Source organism: Triturus cristatus, chromosome 12 (genome assembly GCF_964204655.1).
Source record: "Triturus cristatus chromosome 12, aTriCri1.1, whole genome shotgun sequence".
Taxonomy (NCBI): Eukaryota; Metazoa; Chordata; class Amphibia; order Caudata; family Salamandridae; genus Triturus; species Triturus cristatus.
Window position 1 is genome coordinate 531,154,802 of NC_140595.1, and position 19,836 is coordinate 531,174,637.

The 19,836-nt window shown below is 43.1% G+C and overlaps 1 protein-coding gene across 2 annotated transcripts in view; it reads right to left on the minus strand.

Annotated features, from left to right (window-relative positions):
• Window positions 1-19,836, minus strand: part of GNAO1 (G protein subunit alpha o1) — a 755,346-nt gene that overhangs the window by 177,966 nt on the left and 557,544 nt on the right. For both annotated transcript variants that reach the window (XM_085638722.1, XM_085638723.1), the window contains exon 5: window positions 14,546-14,674. In XM_085638722.1, coding sequence (XP_085494848.1) covers window positions 14,546-14,674 — 129 coding nt within the window. The remainder of the gene's footprint in view (window positions 1-14,545; window positions 14,675-19,836) is intronic.

Sequence of the window (19,836 nt, forward strand, 5' to 3'; positions counted from 1 at the left end):
AATAGAGGAAGAGGTCAATGTGTTTACAAAAGATTGTGTTGACAAGGTTTAAGATTCGCAGAACAATTCTGCTAGATGTAATAACAACCTCAGAGATTAAGTGAGTTAATGGAAAGATGTGGTGGCATCACCACTACAAACCCTTTTCAACAGCTCACAGTTCAATGGTTAGGCTCTGTTGCACTAAGAAGGCCATGAAGAAGTTCTGACACATGAAGACGACTCAGGGGGAAGCAAGAAACTATGGTGTCACAAAGATGTATTTAATTTGTTCCAATATTACAAACTCTTTGAAATGCCGCACTGAAAATCAATAGTATCATATGAAACAATTACTTACCTTCTGTAACAATATTTTTGGTTCATATCTATACTTCCCACAGATTTCTCATTTTAAGAATATGCTTCCAGTCATTAGACAGGCCGAAAAGTACTTTTCCACAGCAATAGCTCTCTAGTGCAACAAAGTGGCGGCATGAGATGTCAGCTGTAACTCTGCCCACCGGACATGAAAACACCGAAGAATAACTGCCGCCAAACTGTGGGCTGATGTTAGTTCCTGGTACTCTTCCACTCCTCAGTGCAAAGGACCACAGAGAGAGCATCAATGACAGCAACAATGACAGCACATCCCTTTGCATACCATGGGACCTTCTCAGTCACAGCATTAACTCACAGGAGAGGAGGGCAGGCAGTGAGGAATCTGTGGGAATGTTATATATACATCTAAAGTTTATGTATTCTCCTGAAGAATTGTTAACAAATGTTTATTTAATTATTTATTTAAACATTTGTAAAGCGAGCGTTCACCCAGCGGGCAACTTGGCCCTATCAAATTGCCAGTCTACACCGAGGTTTCTCTAGGGAATTGTAGATGGGGGGCCGTGTTATACTTCAGCTAAGTAGGAAAAAGCCATGTCTTCAGGTTCCTCCTAAAGCTCAGCAGGTTTGGGTTTGTTCTCAGGGTAGTTGGTAATTTATTCCAGATTTGTGCTGCCTTTACTTGAAAGGATCTCCCACCAAGCCTTATCTTTTTCAAACTAGGCACACAGACCACGCTTGCTGAAGACGATCTTAGGGACCGTGGGGGTTTATAATAACAGAATTTATTTTGTAGAGGCTTACGTCCAATTCCATTCAGTGCTTTGTGCATTATGCACATGGCTTTACCGATACATCTTTCCTTAACTAGTAACCAGTGGAGTTCTTTCAGAGTGCCAGACGCAGAGTTGACTCTAGTCTTGTGCAAAGATAATTTGTCAGCCAACACTTCTGTTTAGCCTTTCATACAGATATTCTGAAGCTCTTGTTAAGTGAGAATTGCAATAGTCTAGTCTGCTTAAAGCTGTACATTGCACTACAAACTTCCTAATGGGTTGTGGTAAAAGAGGAACGATTTTTCTCAAGTTCCTCATAAGTCCATGATAGGTAACCACTGTTTTGTTAACATGAGCCTCCATAGAAAGTTTTTCGTCAATTTGGAGCTGTTTTCCGGGTCTAGGCCCTTTGTCCACAGCCAAAAATCTCTCAGATGTTGGTACTGTAATTTCCCCGGGGAACAGCACAGAAATTCAGCTTTGCTTCCGTTGAATTTAAGTATATTCCTATTGAGCCAATTAGCCATCTCAGTTAAACAAACATGAATGCTTTCCAGCTAGGTAGCATCATTATTGTGTAATGAAATTATTAATTGGGTGTCATCAGAGTAGTTTATAAATGTGACCCCAAAGAATTTGATCAAGGTCACCCGTGGCCGAAGATAAACATTAAACAGAATGGGGCTCAGAGCCGATCCCTGTGGTACTCCATGTAAAATGTCTTTCATTTCTGACTCTAAAGGGGGAGAGATACTGTCTGAAGTCCTCCAGAAAGGTAGGAGTCAAAGTAGTTAAAAGAGCCACCTACCCAAATCTCTTTTAATCGATTAAGTAGCATTTGGGGATTGACAGTGTCAAAAGCGGCCGAAAGATCCAACAGGACCAGTACCGTCACCTGACCACCATCAACCCTCACCATTAGTTCATCCATTGCCAAAACTGGTGCAGTCTCCATGCTGTGGGCTGGTCCGAAGCCCATTTGCTCAGGTTCTAGTAGATTATTGTATTCCAGGAAACCACCTAGACTTTTACTGATGTACTTCCCTAGAATCGTAACTGGGAATGGGAGCCGGGAAATTGGGCAGTAATTACTGGGGTTGTTAATGCCAGCCAAAGGTTTTTTTTTTTAACAATGGAGAAACCAGCTCCTTCTTTCAGTGATAACAAATCTTTTCTAAAGCTGGGAAGAGTTCAGTAGCTCTATCCTTCCAGATTCTGGTGGGGATAGGGTCTAGAGGGGAGCCTGAGGAGACTGATGAAGCTCTCAAGAGCACCTAAAGAACCCACTCTTGGGGTATAGTTTATTAGTTGACCCTCAAAAGGGGGACCATTCTTCCGTTCGGAATCACAAATATATATTTTGCTTGTGATGGATACATCTTCCTGCAGGTTCCTCACCTTAACAATGAACCTCAAAGCCATACGCTCCAGGAGATGGGATTGAGTAGTGCTGATTCGCCAAGGAGTCATGAAACACAGCATTGGCAAAGTATCCATCACTTTGTGCCTGCACTGTGAGGCAGTAATGTTTGCCTAAAGTATGCAAAGATTACCACGTAGATACCCTGTAGGTGCCAGCAATCATAATGCCTCTCGTGAGAGCTGTGGATGCAGTCACAACACTTGCGGAATGGGCATGAATACCCTCTAGAAGGTTTTCTTGGACAAAGCATAGCCGATCCATATACAGAAAATGACCCAATATGAAATGGTATATTTGGTCACTGCCTCGCCTTTCTTGGCTCCAGAAAAGCCCCCAAAAAGATAGTCATCTACTCTGTCCTGTCAAGTACGGTTGATATAGTAGGAGGTTGCATGTCTGGGCTCCAGTCTATGGACCTGCTCCTCCTCCTTGGTGGGATGAGGAGAGAAGAAAGATGGAAAAGTGAATGACTGGGCCATGAAATGGTGAAATCACTAAGAAAGAAGGTTGGGTTGGTGCAGAGGGCTATCTGGTCCAGATAGAAAACTTTGAAAGATGTGAACAAACAGAAAGCCTGACGTTCCACAACACTTTGCGCTTAAATTATTTTCAACAAAACTGTCTTCAGCATAAGACATCAAACTTGCCGACTGCATATCGGCTCAATTGGGAATATAATAATACTGAATTGTAAAGCACATAGCTACTTCTACCGAAGTGTACCAGCATTATCCAAAAAGGATACAAGTGCTTGTAGGCCCAAAACATTTACATTGGATAAAAAGACAGGTTTTTCATTTTTTCCTAATAAGAACTTCAGAAGGGAGTTGTCGAATTTTTACTGGCAAGGTGTTCCAAATTTTAAGAGCCAGAAATTTGAAGGAGGGACCCCAAATCTAGGTATATACATTTTGGGAACCTGCGCTAACCTAGCACTGAAGGATCTCAGATTTTTGACAGGGGTGTAAGACGTAATCAAAGTCTGGAGATGACGTGGGCCTGAAGTCGACAATGCCTTGTAGCTGTAACACAAGGCTTTAAATTGAACCTGCTTTTCCATTGCCAATGAAGTTCTCTTAAGCCAGCCCTAATAGAAGCACGTCTAGTGATATTTAACAGCATACATGCTGCTGAGTTTTGAATTCTCTCTAACCTGTTCTATCTTGTTTGAGAGGGACGTAAATCGAGAACATTGCTGTAATCTAAACGTGATATCACCAGCGCTTGAATTACGCTCTTCTGAGCAAAAGGGGGTAGAAACCATAGTATCTTCCTAAGAACTCAGAGTATGCCAAAGCATTTGGCTGTTACGACAGTTTACTTGATCTTCAAATGTCACTTTTTGATCGAACCAAACAACTAGATTTTTTTAATTTTAGGTTTTGGATGAGGAAAAGGACTTACAAGTGCAGGCTACCAAGCAGGGGACCAAATATTGGTTTGGTGCCAAGTAACAAAAACTCTGTTTTTCCCCCCATTAAGTTTTAGGCAATTGTAGTTTATCCAGTTCCCCACCTCCAAAAGGTACAGATTCAACTGAGGGGCAATTACACTTTGATTTTGGAAAAAGGTTATAATTAATTGTGTATCATCTGCATAGCAGATTATGGAGAAGCCAAAGGCTTCTACGATATCGGCCAACGGCTAATTGTAAACTTTAAAAAGAGTAGGACTCAAGGAAGACACTCCCCCCACCCCCGAGGAACTCCTTGTTGGAACGGGTAGACCTTAGACTGGAAAGGTTTTAAAGTTACCTAAAATGTTCTATCTTGTACAATTGAGGCGAGCCAAAGTAATGTCTCATTGCCAATACCCCACTCCCACAGTCTTTTTAATAAGATTTTGTGGGAGACCATGTCAAAGGCTGCACTCAGGCCTAACATAATAACTGCCGCTGATCCTCCCTGATCAAGGAATGAGCACACATTTTCCGTTCCCGATAATAATGCAGATTCTGTGCCATAGAAAGTGCGAAAGCATTGAGACAAATGGAGAAGATTATTAGTTTCTAAAAATATGGAAGGCTGTTTGATATTTTTCCATGATTTTTGTAGAGAAAGGTAACCAGAAAAGTGGACAGTAATTTTCAGGATGTGAAAGATCCATCGTAGATTTTTTTTCAGTAGCGGACTTACTACTGTGTGTTTCAAGCTCTGCAAAACACAACTAGTAACAATAGATAAATTCACTAGTACCCATAGAACCAGGAAGATGACTACAGGTTCATGTTCCAAAATATATGGCCAAGCAGGGTCAAATGGTGACCCTGATTTGAAGATCTGATATTTTCTTCTTTTGAATGGGATGAAATTTCAATAGGCACAGGATCTCATCATCTGAGAATGACCAAGTGTTAATCTGGGGGCAGCTTTTCTCACCTCAGTCAGAAAAGTGGCACATATTTTACTGACATTTTGAGAAAAGAAAGTAGTCAACTCCTTGCACCTCTTATATAAGGGTGGAACCAAGATAAGGGTGGAACCACAGGAGCGATTGATTATAGTATAGTTAATGACTTGACAATGGCGTAAATCCCTCTTGATGAGTTGGTAGCATTCGGGATTTTATCCACATCATATTCTTTACGGGTTTGCCTGATTCATTGATGGTAGTCTTTTAAAACTGTCATATACGTCAGTTTACATGCAGGGTAACCAAACAAATCATGAGCACTAAGGTAGACTACTTTAGATCCCAACTTGATCAAGCCGCTAACCGCCCCAAGAAACTTTTTGAACTGGTTGAACAGCAATCGGTGGAAGCTCCAAACCACTCTGACTCTGGAGTCAGCCCACCCTCATGTGACGAACTGGCTGCTTTCTTCACTGAGAAATCAAGACTCATCAACATTGAACTCGCTTCTAAGAAGGCTCTACTGCAATTCTCTGGGTCAGCACCACCTCCTGCCCTCCTGCCTTCATGGGGCACCTTTACTCCCTTCAGTGAAAGAGACATCAACAAGATTCTTCAGAGTATCAACCCATCCACTCACTTCAGCGACCCATTGCCTTCTTCCATCTTCAAAGAAATCAAGAATTTCGACATCCCCATATGGGCAAAGATTGTCAATGTTTCACTGTCAGAAGGCACGATCCCAGATTACCTAAAAGCAGCTCAGGTATCACCCATACTAAAAAAAAGAATGCAGATACTGCTGATTAACAACTTCCGCCCTATCTCTAACATCCCCACCCTAGCCAAACTCCTAGAAAAATGCGTCCAATCACAACTCTGTGCTCACATAAAGAATTTCCAACTCCTGGAACAGCATTAATCTGGCTTTTGGAGTGGGCACAGCACTGAATCGACTCTCACTCACGTTATGGATGACATTTTAAAAATGCTTGACCAAAATGAATCTTGCCTCCTAATCCTCCTCGACCTTTCCTCTGCCTTCGACACTGTCAATCACGACAACCTCCTATCCATTTTGAAGAACAGGATGGGCCTCTCTGGTCGGGTTTTACAATGGTTCTCGTCCTTCCTCCACCACAGATTACAAAGAGTCAAGGCGAACCACTCTCTCTCCCAGCCCTCCCAGTATCCATGGGGGTCCCCCAAGGGTCCTCCCTATCTCCTATACTCTTCAACCTGTTCTTGGAACCATTGGCTAATGCACTAAATTTCGCAAACATTCTCTTCCATATGTATGCGGACGATAGGCAACTTTATCTGAAAATCTCCCCCCGGATAACATCATTTCACTCAACACTACCCGAACGTCTACTCAGAACTGGCTAACAGAAAACCACCTCCTGCTCAACACCTCCAAAACAGAATTTCTTCTCATCTCTCCTCCGAATCACATTCCCAAGCTAGACCTTTGGCTGAACCACCTCACTGCCTTCAACTGCTCCCCCCTCATTATCGACTCATCCAAATCTCTCGGAATCACCCTGGACAAGCATCTGAACATGAAGAATCATATCAGCAATGTGTGTAAGGGAGCGAATCACTTAATGAGGATACTCAGAAATATCAAACCATTCCTTCCACAAGCTGATTTAAAGCAGGTGGTCATCGATGTATTGTAAAATTAGAAATCGTCCCAGGCAGACGATAAATCAATACTCCTTAAAAAGAGAAATCTTTATCTAATTCAAGCGAATAAGATAATGCTTCGCATCTGGGAATCTTTAAATCTAAGGCACAGCAGTTTGTCCAGCCCTAAAAATAATAGTGAGCTCACCTCCTCTTTGATCAGCCCGGTCTTGCCCAACTATGGTAAAGTCCTGTGGAGACAGCCTGAATAATATTAGGGGACGAGCCCTCCCTTCACCCGGTCTCAGTTAAGAATAAAACGTCTGGATTAAAAAATCCATATCAAAATTAAAGATATTTAATTTGTGTTTTACCATTGACCTACAATTTATATAACTATCTAATTAATGAGCCTTTAGCAAGTGTTGAAATTACCTTCACAGTTGGCGCTGCAATGCAAAGATTCAGTTGTGTAACAAAGAAGTCACAATATTTTCAACGTATCTCCCCCATGGCTATATCCATGAAATGCATACACGGTGTGGGGGGAACTGAGTGACACGCAAATAACTCTGGACCTGAGAAAGATTTGGGTTCAAGACCAAAAAACCAAGAGTCCTGCCTCCTGGAGTTGTCTGGTCATAGACGGGCTTGCCTTTGGTGCACCCTTAGCTTGCCATGTGGAAGGGGTGTGTCTCAGGATGGGAAGTGGACACGAAATCAGGGGGGGGCCAAAATAATCCAAACTGGAGCCCAGCAACTCCTCTCCCCACTGGGATGACATCAAGAAAGTTGATACAAGATTCAAGTTCCACTGAGAGCCAAACTAAATGGAAGGAAACAAACGAAGCAAACCTTTAAAAAAAAAAAAAGTGCCACTATTTCCGATCATAGTAATAATGGCTGATCAAAGAGAAACATGAAAACTGACCGGGAAGCCATTAACTGTAGCCACAGCAAGTTCATGTTGTGCAAGAGACAGTGCGAAATGCAGGACATCAGAAAGGCATAATTAAAAGCTTCCTGACTCGCACAACGGCATAAATTAGTTCCAATGACCAGTATAAATAGATTTTGTAGCTGGATTTCTGACAGCCAAGCTAACATCTGCAACTTCATCTAGAAGGCAAAAGGCCACTACCTGGCACCACTCAATCTTAGCTTGTCCAACCATAGTGCCTGAGAACTGCGGATAGGAACCTTTCCTTAATGCTGCGATAGTAGGCTCATGCTGTGTGAGAAATGGACAAGTTGGTTGAATGCTGTGTGCAAATAGATTGGTGTACCAGGTCCTCCTTGCTAATTCCGATTCTTCTGGAAGACTTTTTTTAACCAGTGCAATCAGTGAAAACACATAGCAGACCTTGAAGGCATTCTCCAAGGGACAATACAAAAGAAAGTGTATGGCACAAAACTGAGGATGCTTTCAGTTCATAATTATGGTCCATAAGATGGGAGGTATGCCTTCATGGCAAGGTAGACTGACAACAGAACTAGCACATTTAGGTGCAAATTCTGCTACAATGTGGACCTGCCATCATGTAACTCAGATGTGCACCAAAGTCCAGCAAGTAGACATCCCTGACAATGGTAGTCTTCACCCGTAACATGCTGAATGGACCACCCATGCTGAGATTGTAGATGTTCATTCACCAGTGTAGGTCCCAGTGGACTGACAGGAAGATTTGCACCTGAGCAGAGAGACTACATTGGTGTTGAAGCCTCTGCTACCTCATGCACCACTGTCGAGTACTCATCTGCCCCCCTGGCATGAAGAACAAACGGGATGAACTTGGTAATAAGTGCAAGCAGATGTAAGTTCTCTAGGACTGGAAAATTACGTTCCCATTTTTTATAATTTTTGAATGGGAAATACAGCCTTCATGTGGGTCGTGTCCATAACTGCCTCTGTGAAATGCAGACTTTAACTTTTGGGCATTGACGGATGAAGCTCAAATCGTTCAGAATAGTCATTGAGTGCCTAAGATGATCCTCGACCAGAGGAGTTGGCCTTCAGCAGCCAGTTAGCACTTTTATGAAAACATGATGGGAGGTCGGCACCACTAATGGTAAAACTATAAACTGATAGTGCTGGAACCGCAAAGAGAACTTCAGGTAAGGACAGGCAGAATTTGAAGACGGAAGTAGGAAGCATGGAGATCCAGGGACATCAGACAATTTCCCCTATTCAGGTTCGGCAAGATGCAGCTCTGAGACGGCTTCTTAAATTTGTCCTTGTTCAGAAGACTGAGAGCCAGGAGGGGTCTCATACCTTCTTGAGGACTATTAAGTAAAGAAAGTAGAATCCTGTGCCCTTTTCTTCTACAGGCAGCAAGTCCACAGTCCCTTTGCTCATCATGGCAAAAACTAGTCTCCAGAGTTGAGGTGTGTGTCAAAAAGCACGCCCTGGTAGAAGGAGGACAGTGCAGAGAAAGAGGCTGGAACGGTAAGGCATAGCCCTTGCAGGTCAAATGATAGCAAGGTCTCCTGGAGAGGCAATCTGTAAGATCTCAGTTAAAATGTTAGACTGGCTCTTCAGAGGATAAGGTCAGTTCTAAATCTTCTTCAGCTTTATGCACCACTGTGGTAAAGGTAGACAATTTGTCTGCTGGATGGCCAAAGTGGTAAGGAATAGGCCCTTCTGGTGAGGGATCCAGGCAACTGGCATTTTGTAAGTCAAGATTAAAGCTAGCATTGGACTATGAGGAAACAAGCAGATAGTCAGACTTCGAGTCATCATCTTATGTACTGCTTTAATCCCAATCAGGCATGTTTATGACAAGGAAGTTCGATCAAACAACTCCCCCATCCCAGCAGAATGTGAGGAGGCTGTTCATCAAAGCAAGATGTGGCCTTCTTTTTTGCAACCTGGATAATTTATGGCAACTAAGAGGGAAGTGCCAATGACAGCTCCTAGTGCTGTGCTGTGACCAGGTCCGAGGGTGGAATGGTGGATGGAATCAGACTGGCAAGAGACACTGCCATGGTCCAGGTTTATATTCAAGGTACCAAGGATGAAGCCCGTCGTTGGGTCAGGAGCTGTCAGAGTCTGAACTGCTAGAGTCAGGAAGCCCAAAGATTAGGGCCAACCTATGGTAAGTGGCTCAAAAGGTGCTGGAGTCATCCTACAGATATTAAACATGGACAGATGGTAGGGCCCAACCTTGAAGGGAGGAAATGGGGGTAAATTAAGTTTTGAGGGGTGGGGTGCGTGAGGTTTAGGAGGGGAAGCAGCAGCAGATGGAGAAGGGAATTTGGGTTGGATCTTTTGCAAATTCACAATTGGCTCCATGGCACAGCCGAGCATTGGAGAACAGCATTATGACTCTGAATGGACCCAGGACAGTTTCCTCATCGAAAAAGAATTCTCCTCCCTATTGTGATGTTTGAGGAAAGAACTCAGGAGACTTGCCAATAAGGGAAGGTGCAAACTTCGGTGGGTTCCTGAGGGTGTTGGGCAAAAATATTTTCTAGTCCTCGATGTCCTTTTGGTGAATCAGGAAACTCAAGTTGCATACTACAGAGTCAAAGTCAAGGGGAAGACATCACATTTAGATGTCTTGTGGATCCAGTAAACATGCGCTTTTGCCAATTATGACAGGACTTGCCCAGAAATCTATTGTTGAAAGGTGATAAATATATATTGATTAAACACCAATAGAGTGCACAAAACCATTTCAATGAGGCACTGAAAAAGAAGAACTGACATGAGAGTGCAAGTTGGCACCGTTTATACATCGTTGTTGTCATGTCATATTGAAAGAGTCATAGATGAAGCTGCATGGCGCAGTCAGCGCTGTAGAGCTCCTGCTGGGGAAAAAGTATTTCAAACCAACATGACCCCTAGAAGCTTATTCTTAATGTGAGGAACCTACTAGTTGTATATGGGTTGCGCTTTCTGATATAGGTGTTCATGGGTGTTTGTGACTGCAATTAAAAGGGAATATGCAAGGAGGTGTTTTTTTTCATGAGACTGGGCATTACTTGTGTGAAGGGAAATTTAGCTTGCAGCTTATGTCACAGATACTGCTTGGGCCCGTCTTGGAAGTTCTCTCCCTACTCAATACGGTTGTAGCTGTGAAAAGGAAGATTAGGATGACATTTTGCAGCTCTGATCTCCCATTTACTTCCAATTCCAGTACCTGGGCTATGACACTGTGGCACTAGGCCATGCACAATCTGCTCAACTCCTTTCATTTGCATGAAAGTAGAGTGGCTGGAGCGCCTGCTCCTGTCATTGCTCGGGCTTGGCATAGCTAGCCTCCCATGCCTTGTTTTGTTGCCACCAGCACCTGCTTTGTGCTGGTACAGCTCCTTTCACATGGTCATCGCTTGAACCACTATCTTACATGTGTTCCTTTACCACACCTTCATGCCTCCCTATGAAAGGTCCGGCTGGTTCCGCGCTGGGCTTCCAAACTAATCAAGGTCTCATATTATATGAGGCCAATCAAGGTCACCTCCCTAATAGAATTCTTGGATCAAGACTGGCTTGAGCCAATAGTAGGCACTGTTTCAGAAGAATGTATTTGTACTGGTTATAAACAGAGGACAGGTGCTATGTCACAGCTCACTGTCAAGGTTAGGTGAAGTGGTGAAATCTCAGTGACAGCCAAAGGTTGGAGATGTACTCTATGACAAAAACACAAATACCAACGCTGGGGCTTTCCTTTGACCTTGGATTGTCTGGTGGGCCAGAATGTTTGGAGAATCGAAGAGAATGCAGGGGTCTCTGACAGTGCTGTGGGTCGCAAAAGTAGACCTTCTGAGATTGAAAACCTGATGCTGTTGTGCTTCTCTTTCAACCTGGTTCCTTCTCAGGTTGCTGCTGCACTGATGGTGGGTGTCCGGCAAGGAACAGGTGCATCACAGCATACAGTGAGGCACCACCCACTGTACAGGTCTCATACTGAGATACCACTGACCATTCTGGCACTGTCTGCTGGCCCTGGGATCATCCACCTTTTCAAAAACTGCTGCCAAACAGTAAGCTCAATTCAACACAATTTCCACCCGGTAAATATCGTTTACAGCGATTTTTTTACAACGCGGACTTTGACCCCGCATACCTTTTCTCCGCACAGTGCACTTACCCTGCATACCATTACTCCGCATTTTTTTACTCCGTATGTGCATTTAAAACGCATGCCTTTACAACGAACATCGTTGTGAAGGTATGTATGGTAAATGTATGTATGGTAAATGCACATGCGGAGAAAAAAAAAAAAAAAGATTTTGGGCGATCCACTTTGTTGTGAGGAAACAGGCTTTTCCGTTTCATCACATCGAAGTGCAACGCCCCTCACAGAAAGACGACGTGATGCAGGAAGAAGAAGGCGAGAAAAACCACAAGGAGAGAGAGGTAAGGGGGAATGGGCCTGGGGTGGGCGTTACTTTTTTTAGGGATTAGGGTAGTGTTTGTGTGGTGTAGGGTTGTGTTTGTGTAGTGTAGGGTAGTGTTTTAGGGTAGTGTTAGTGTAGTGTAGGGTAGTGCATGTGTAGTGTAGGATAGTGTTTTAGGGTTTAGGGTAGTGTTTTAGGGTTGTGGTGTTGGTGTAGTGTAGGGTAGTGTTTGTGTAGGGTAGTGTTTTAGGGTAGTGTTAGTGGAGTGTAGGGTACTGTTTGTGTAGTGTAGGTTAGTGTTAGTGTACTCTCACTTACCTTTAAAACTTTTACTAGGAGTATACCTTTACCACGCATGCCTTTGCGTTGTAATGGCATGCGTGATAAAAGTATAGTCGTGGTAAAAGTTTGCGTTATTATAAATTGCGGGTTGATAGAATTTGCGTTGTAAATATTTCATGGTGACGGTATGCGGAGTGATTATTAGCAGAGTAACGTCATATATTCTTTCCACCCTACTTCAGAGAAGCTATAGGATGGAAGAACCACAGGAATTAAGATTATTTCCCCTTTTGGAATCCTGTTAATACTTCAGGATATGGTTTGAACTGGTTTTAATGTAAATATGGACTATGTTTAATGGCATTCCTATCATCAAGGTTTAATGCTCGAACTCCTGAGATTAAAGACTAATTATTTGGATGATGTTCTCCTGTATATTGTGGACGATTGGCTCAGGATGCTGTATTGGTTTCTCATATACGGCCTACACATTTGATTTACTATAAACTGGGCAAATTTCACTCTACATCGGGTACGGAGTTCTTGAATCACTCATCTCCCAAAATACAATCTTATTGTGGACAAAAAGAGGTGCTGGTAGTCAAGTATGGAATTCATTACTTAGAGAAACAAATTTATGGAATAAAATCTTTTTGCCACTCTTGAGAAATTTAAGGAAGACGTCGAGCACTGGTGGGGGAAATTAACCTTGTAGTTGTTGCGCAAGGTTGCTCTGTTTGAAATAATATGCCATACAGTTCTTCTGCACACTTTAGAAAGTACTTCTTTTGAATCCTAGAAACCATACCATAAAGAGGGTTGATGTTTCGCTTAGGACTCTACACTATGTGGTTGGTATACCCCTGAAAATCACTTCTTAAATTATGCAGACAAACGCACAATGGCTTATTATTGGTGGTCTCACTTATACTATTTTACGCAAGGTGGCAGCGTGGATGAACAGAGGAGAAACTCTTTACTCGGACAATCAAGAGGGAAACTCCACAGACCTTTGCAGCATCTAGTCCTTGACAGGATGTCACTGACTTCACACATTGCCAGGCTGGGAATATCGAGAGAGACTGGGCTGTAAGGACACAAGAGGACCTTTTATGCTTTGAGCTTGATGGTGGCCCACAGAGATATTGTGCTCGAGCTCGGTGGCATTGTGCGTTTCAAGGCACACAAATAGGCTGGAGTTACTAGATGCATTGGGACAACTAGGTTTTATGGGAACACCATGGGTTAAAAGTGTTTCACCTGAACAGTTTTCTTGCTGGAAGCAAGCTAAATATCAAGGTGAAATTAAAGGGGTTCGGAGAAATGGAGATGAACCAAGGGAATCTGGTGCAGTGTGCACAATTCGCCCAGTAATTTGTGAGTTCTCAGGGGAGTCTCAGAAAATCAATTTGTGATTTCACAGTATCTTCCCAGCCCCCTGGAATTCCTGATACTCTTGGCACTGGTAAACACTCTCCTCTTCTGAAGGGCAATAGTTTGAAGGTGGGTAGGCTCAGCCAAATTCTAGCTCACTTGTTGATTTCATGGTGGATGCTTCTATCAAAATCCCACAGCTTTATGCATTATTAATTCAAAGGTGTACAGATAGCAAATACAATAAATTATTGAATGTTTATTGTAATCTTAATAATGACTTCATAAAACCTTCTAATATATGATTTGTGAGCCAGACTGAGAATAACTTAATTCCATAGATCTGATTTTTTTTGGGTTATCAATTGTTCCAATTGTCAGACAAAATGTGTTTCGCCCTAAATGATGGAGCCAGTCCTAGGGCTTTTTCTAGATTAAGATAACATTCAGGTTCCTAAAGGAACTTGGCGTGGTAATGGAGAGCAAGAAATGTGAAGCTTTCGTAGCTGAAATTGGAACAAATAACCTAAAAAAACTAAAAATTGTTACTTTTTTCTGAATATGGCTGACAAATCGTGTGTTAGAATTTTTCATGAAAATAATAATACGATTACCAGTAAGATCCAATAATTGCTGCCTTGCTATCTGAAAATGCACCCATATACCTTTGAATTAATAATCCATAAAGCAGTAAGACTTTGGTAAAAGCATCCACCAAAGGATAAACTAGAGAACTAACTAGGTTTATGACCTATACCAAGATGGGATGCACAACCGAACACTGATTCTACCAGTAAGCGACTGTGTATTCGGGTGTAGCACTTTGACAAATAAGCTCCTTTTTCCGCATCTAGCCAAATTGTAAGAGGCCATCCATGACCTCAAAGACGTTACAATTGGTGATTATTGATTTAACTTTCTGTTTTTATTGCACCTTCTATTTCTTTTCTAACAGTTTTGGAGAGTCACAGACATTTAGGATTCATGTTTTGCTTCATTTTCGTTTTTCTGGGCTTAAGGAACATTGCTTCCATTTTGAACTCACCTGAAGTGGAGATTTTTGAATGTGAAGTGAGTTTCTACGATGCCAGTTGTCTTGACCCTGGTTCGGAGGATATCCTGCTCTGTGGGCTGATAGTCGCCAGCGCCAATTCGATCTAAGCTGTCTAGGTAGCTGCAAGAAAATATATACATATTTTGGTTATCTCTTTTAACAAAGTAAGCATTATGGTGACATTAATGCACGGGTAAAAGACACAATATAAACAACTGTGTATACATTCATTTTTAAGGGCTGTGAAGCCGACACCAGGAATAGGCTTCCTGCTGTAGAGGAAAATATTGGTCTGACACTTTACAAACAAGATCCTTCTTTAGACACTTTTGTAATCAAAAACTTTCTTGTCATTTTGGGACTGTAGACGTATATCCCAGCGATTCCTGAAGTTCTTTCGCCCTACACATTCAGGCTCCTACCCGCGACAAGTACTAGAAGTTTCAGTTACTATAACAGATGCTGTAATCGTCACAGTTACATTGAAGAAAGAACCAATGCCCCCTACAGATGTTACCGCAACTGTATGGGAGGCACCAACCTACTGGGACATTGTACATGGATTACCTGACCGATTTATGATACCGTATTTACCATGGTACTGCCTCTTTTTTCACATGCAAAAGCTTAAAGAAGTTTTTATATATATATATATATATATATATATAAAAAAGTAAGAAGAAAAAAAGTACCCAATGTCTGGTAGATTTTCAACAACTTATTGTGCCTGAAATTAAACTATTTCAAAAAGGTTAAAAAAACTGATGCTGTTCATTTTCCCCAATCAAGAATAGCGCCACTAAAAGCTATTCTTCATACATCTGCAGGACTACTAGCTGGTATTCGATGCAAAAACCTCAACATCCCATTCTAAATGATCCACATGGTTTCCTGCCTGAAACAAGATGGAAATTTAAACTAGCATGCATACTTTACAAAGGAGTCCATCTAAAGAGGCCAAAATATCTTGGATGGAACCGCAAGATCTTCGGTAAACCTTGGAACATCAAAGGACAGTCATCACTTACTTTGGTGTCCCCTCCAAACACAGGACCCTACAGTGGATTTTCTTACTAAGCTGCTCTAAACCTCCATGGTCTCTCCATTCGGAAGGCATCTATTTGCAACATCTTCAAGGCTGCACTGAAAACCTTGCCACTTAAAAGAGCCACAGCGAGGAAATGTTGAACACCCCTTATACTACTACGCCCCCTACACTTTTGTTGTACAAGAGCTCTTGCATGATCTATCTTGCGGTAGCTATTGCTCCATTGTTGGTGGGTGGCAAAGAACTTGCACAAATGTATTTTTATTCTTTGCCATCAGGGACATGCATGGAGTAGGTAAGCAAGCCTCTGTCCGCTATTAAGGGATTTTTGCAATCTCCCGATAAGCAGGACTTTGACGAAATGCCCAAACGACAAGGATTTGTAAAATGTATGGGTTTGTGTGTGGAACCCTGTAGCTTATATATAGTGCATTTAAGAAAACATACATGAAGACTGGGGAGAACAAGGTCATACGTGGCTCAACTTTTGGAAGCCAATGGATTGACTGAGCTCTGAAATAAAACTCCCACCTAGGGGTGTGAAAAGAATCTCCCGCCTTTCTAGGTTGCCAATGATTCCCAGAGTGAATAAAGTGACACGGCTCATGGTTGGTCAGAGGATCTGCTAATCCAAGGTTTACTGATTTGTTGATGAGGTGTGCGAAAGAGGAGATCTGGACTTCATGTAAGCAAGGATGAGCCACCTCTTGCTCAACTGACTGACCGCTAGCTCAGTGCAGACAGCAGAGCCGTCTGTCACTGACTGCAGAGCTACCTCTCACCTGCTGCAGTCAGCACAGCTGTCCCTATCATAGATTTGGAATGGGTATTGGAATTTTGTTAAAAAAATAATTTTAATGATATTTTTAGGAATTTCAATCTGCTATGACTATCTTTTTTTTTTAATTGATTGTTTTATGATCTTGTATGTATTGTACTTGTGTCTTTTATGAATGAAAATATTGAATAAAGACTAATTTGATTTGATTTGAATGGGTACCAGTACGCCATTGTATTTGAATATTGTAGTTATTTATGGTCACCTTGCTATCCCCGACTTGCCCCATATGACAAAGCTACCCCTTCCTCTTGTCAGATTCACCCCATGCTCAGCTGGAAGATCTTTCACAGAAGAGCTGCTCCTCATGTGTCGCATTCAACAAAGCTACCCCTCAGATTTTTCCCAGCATTTTTTTGCTCTGGTTTATTGCTGCATATGTGCACACCGGTCTGTTCAGTCAGGTTGTCAACACTCATCGCAGGGCGCCCCCGAACAGACAGCCTCAGGAACAAGAGCTCTTGTGGGACAGGGAGTTTGTGAACACGGGCCATGGGAACGGCAATATAAGAAATGGCAACTCTGGTGGGAAGACAGGGAGACAGAGTGACTCGTGTACTGAAGAAGACAAGAAAATATCAAACAATGACGGCACAGGGATACTGGATCTAAGAACTACGGGAGCAGTGCAATAATAGAATATTCTAACTACAAGGAAATCAGAACCAAAGCCAACATGTTTCTACTAGCATTTAGATCAGGACCAAAGCATCCAAAATGAGAAACAATGAAGCCCTAAACACTGTACTACAGAAGCTGACATTCAACCCTACAGTTTGTTTGGCAGGTCCACTGTCCCCACACAATACAGTATGAGTACAGGGGCCTAAAACTCGAATCCCCTGAAGACCACTATACAGAAACAGCCCCTGGCACAGCACTCACTCCCCTGGGTTTAGATGGAGCATGGCATGATCTGTCAACCCATACAAAGCAAACACTGTAGAGAAAATCTTCATCTTACAAACATCACCACCTATTGGGGCGAGGGGACTGCTGAATATATCCCACCCTATCTCACCAAGGAGGCCATCCATCCCCGGGGACACTCAGTCAGGAAAACTCACAATTTTAGAGAGGAGTCTGCCCACGGGAACAAGGCATAAGGAGAAAAATGTGAATTGTACTCTACACACAAACCCCATAACCGAACCAGGCAGCCGATGAGGGGAGGTTCTGCTGAAAAAGATGCTATCTCTCTGTTTGTGGGCCAGTCTTTGTTGTCTGCATCTTATACTTTAGCTGTTATGTCTCCTCAAGTTGGGGGACGCTCTTTCCAGAGATATACATGTGAAAGATGGGGTTCTCCCTATGACCCACTGGCAGGACTGGGCTACAATCAAGCTGGATTTCGTGCCCCCCTTTACATCTCCGAGATAGGAAATCTTATTTTTAACATCCACCAACCTTTGGTGAGGTGTATGGGCTAGTCCTACCTGTGACGATATGCCTTCCTTGTCCCTATGTTACAATTTTAAGTACTGATTTATGCCTTTAGCACAGGTGTAGGGACAGAATGTGGTGTTATCTCCAAGAGAATGGAGAGGCTCTTCGCTAATTTAATAAGGTGCTTGCTATACTCTTTCTTGCAGAGTATTCTTTAGGCCCGATGAGGTCTACTGTCTCCCCGTGTGAAGGAGGCACAGTACCAGATATTTTCAGGTGGACTGAGCAACCCACTGACTGTGATCACTATCCATGTGCAGGAGCCACTTATAAAAGGGGTGGGGGACGCTGCCTTCCTTTGGGTAGATGCCATTCTTTAAAGGCGTCAGGGGTGCCTGGGGGTAATATAGCTTAAAGGCCTTAGTTAGGGTTTGCCCGAGAAGACCATCCACCAACAAGCGGCAGATGCCCTGTTCACCATATTGGGTGGGAATGACTTCAGTGCACTCTTAATACGGCGACTGGTATCCGCCACTTTTTGGCTGATGTCCCACGTCAGCCAACTCTAAGTAAGGACCTAGGTACCTGGACAACAACAATACTACTCAGTTTTTCAAATCCTCTTCAGGTCTCATCTACAAGTGCTGCTGTCAGAGGGGAAACAGCCGTTAGAACGCATGCATTACAACACATGCTTTTACCCCACATGCTGTTACAACGCAAATGGCTTGTTGCAGGGGGTATAAGGTGTTGGATTTTACTCCAACACCTTCCCTACTGTTGCACACATCGGAGTTGGATTAATAAAATGTACTATTGCAACATCCAGAGCACCCCCGACAGCAAGTCGGGGTGAAAATTTGCGTTGGTAAACAACAAGGGGGACAATGAGGGCTTGATAAAGGTCCACCGTACTTGCCCTGGGTAGAACTAGAAGACAAAAGAGGTACGGTGTTCCTGGGTGGCAAGTTGGCCACCTGGTGAGTACTCAGAGTGGTGGGGAGGTGGGAAATACCTCCTTTCGGAACTAGGACCCTCACACACCCAGCAAGCTAGGTGTCATGCCTCATCATATGGGTCTGCTCCTCGTCGAGCCGGCGCTGCAATGCTCGACGGGCACCCATAAAGGGGCTCTTTATGGGTGCCCGTCGAGCATTGCAGCGCCGGTTCGACGAGGAGCAGACCCATATGATGAGGCATGACACCTAGCTTGCTGGGTGTGTGAGGGTTCTAGTTCCGAAAGGAGGTATTTCCCACCTCCCCACCACTCTGAGTACTCACCAGGTGGCCAACTTGCCACCCAGGAACACCGTACCTCTTTTGTCTTCTGAAAATTTGCGTTGTAACGGCATGCGGGGTAAGAGCATGCGTGCTAATGTCATACAACCCAGTCAGAGGTTAAAAAAAAAAAAGTGCCAGGGCTCTCACCGGGAGGCTACTGCAGCTTGCACCACACATTGCCCGTCCCAGCGTTGCCAATGATAGTAATAACACAACCAACCAACACACTCCTATAAGTGTATTTCAGGCCCCCAAACCTATAAGAATGGCTTCCGCGGCATGTAATAGTCATTTTTAAAGTAGATTGAAATATTAACTAACTGTTGTTATATTCATCTCTAAATTAGCCAGACAGCACCACTTTGTGGCAGACTATCAAGTGCTGGTGTTGACAATTAAGTGCTGGTGCACAGCTCTGGAAACAACTGGTTCAAATTAAGCACTGCTAGGCTCCGTGATATAGCATGGGATTTGGTTCTAGAACACAGAACAGCCTCAGATTCTGCAACAAGGCGCAGATTTCCGTTGCAAAACAAAGCACTGAACTGAGTTCTGAACTAGGTAAAATAAGCATTGCTTGCATCCTTGCACCTGAAAACTGACGTCCTCGAACGTAGCAGTGGTTTTGACACCAGAATCAGGACTTAAAGTGGGACAGATCCTGCCAGGTCTCAGATCTGGCAGTAATGAAAAACTGACTTTGATAAGGGTCCCTGTTGTGCCTTGTAT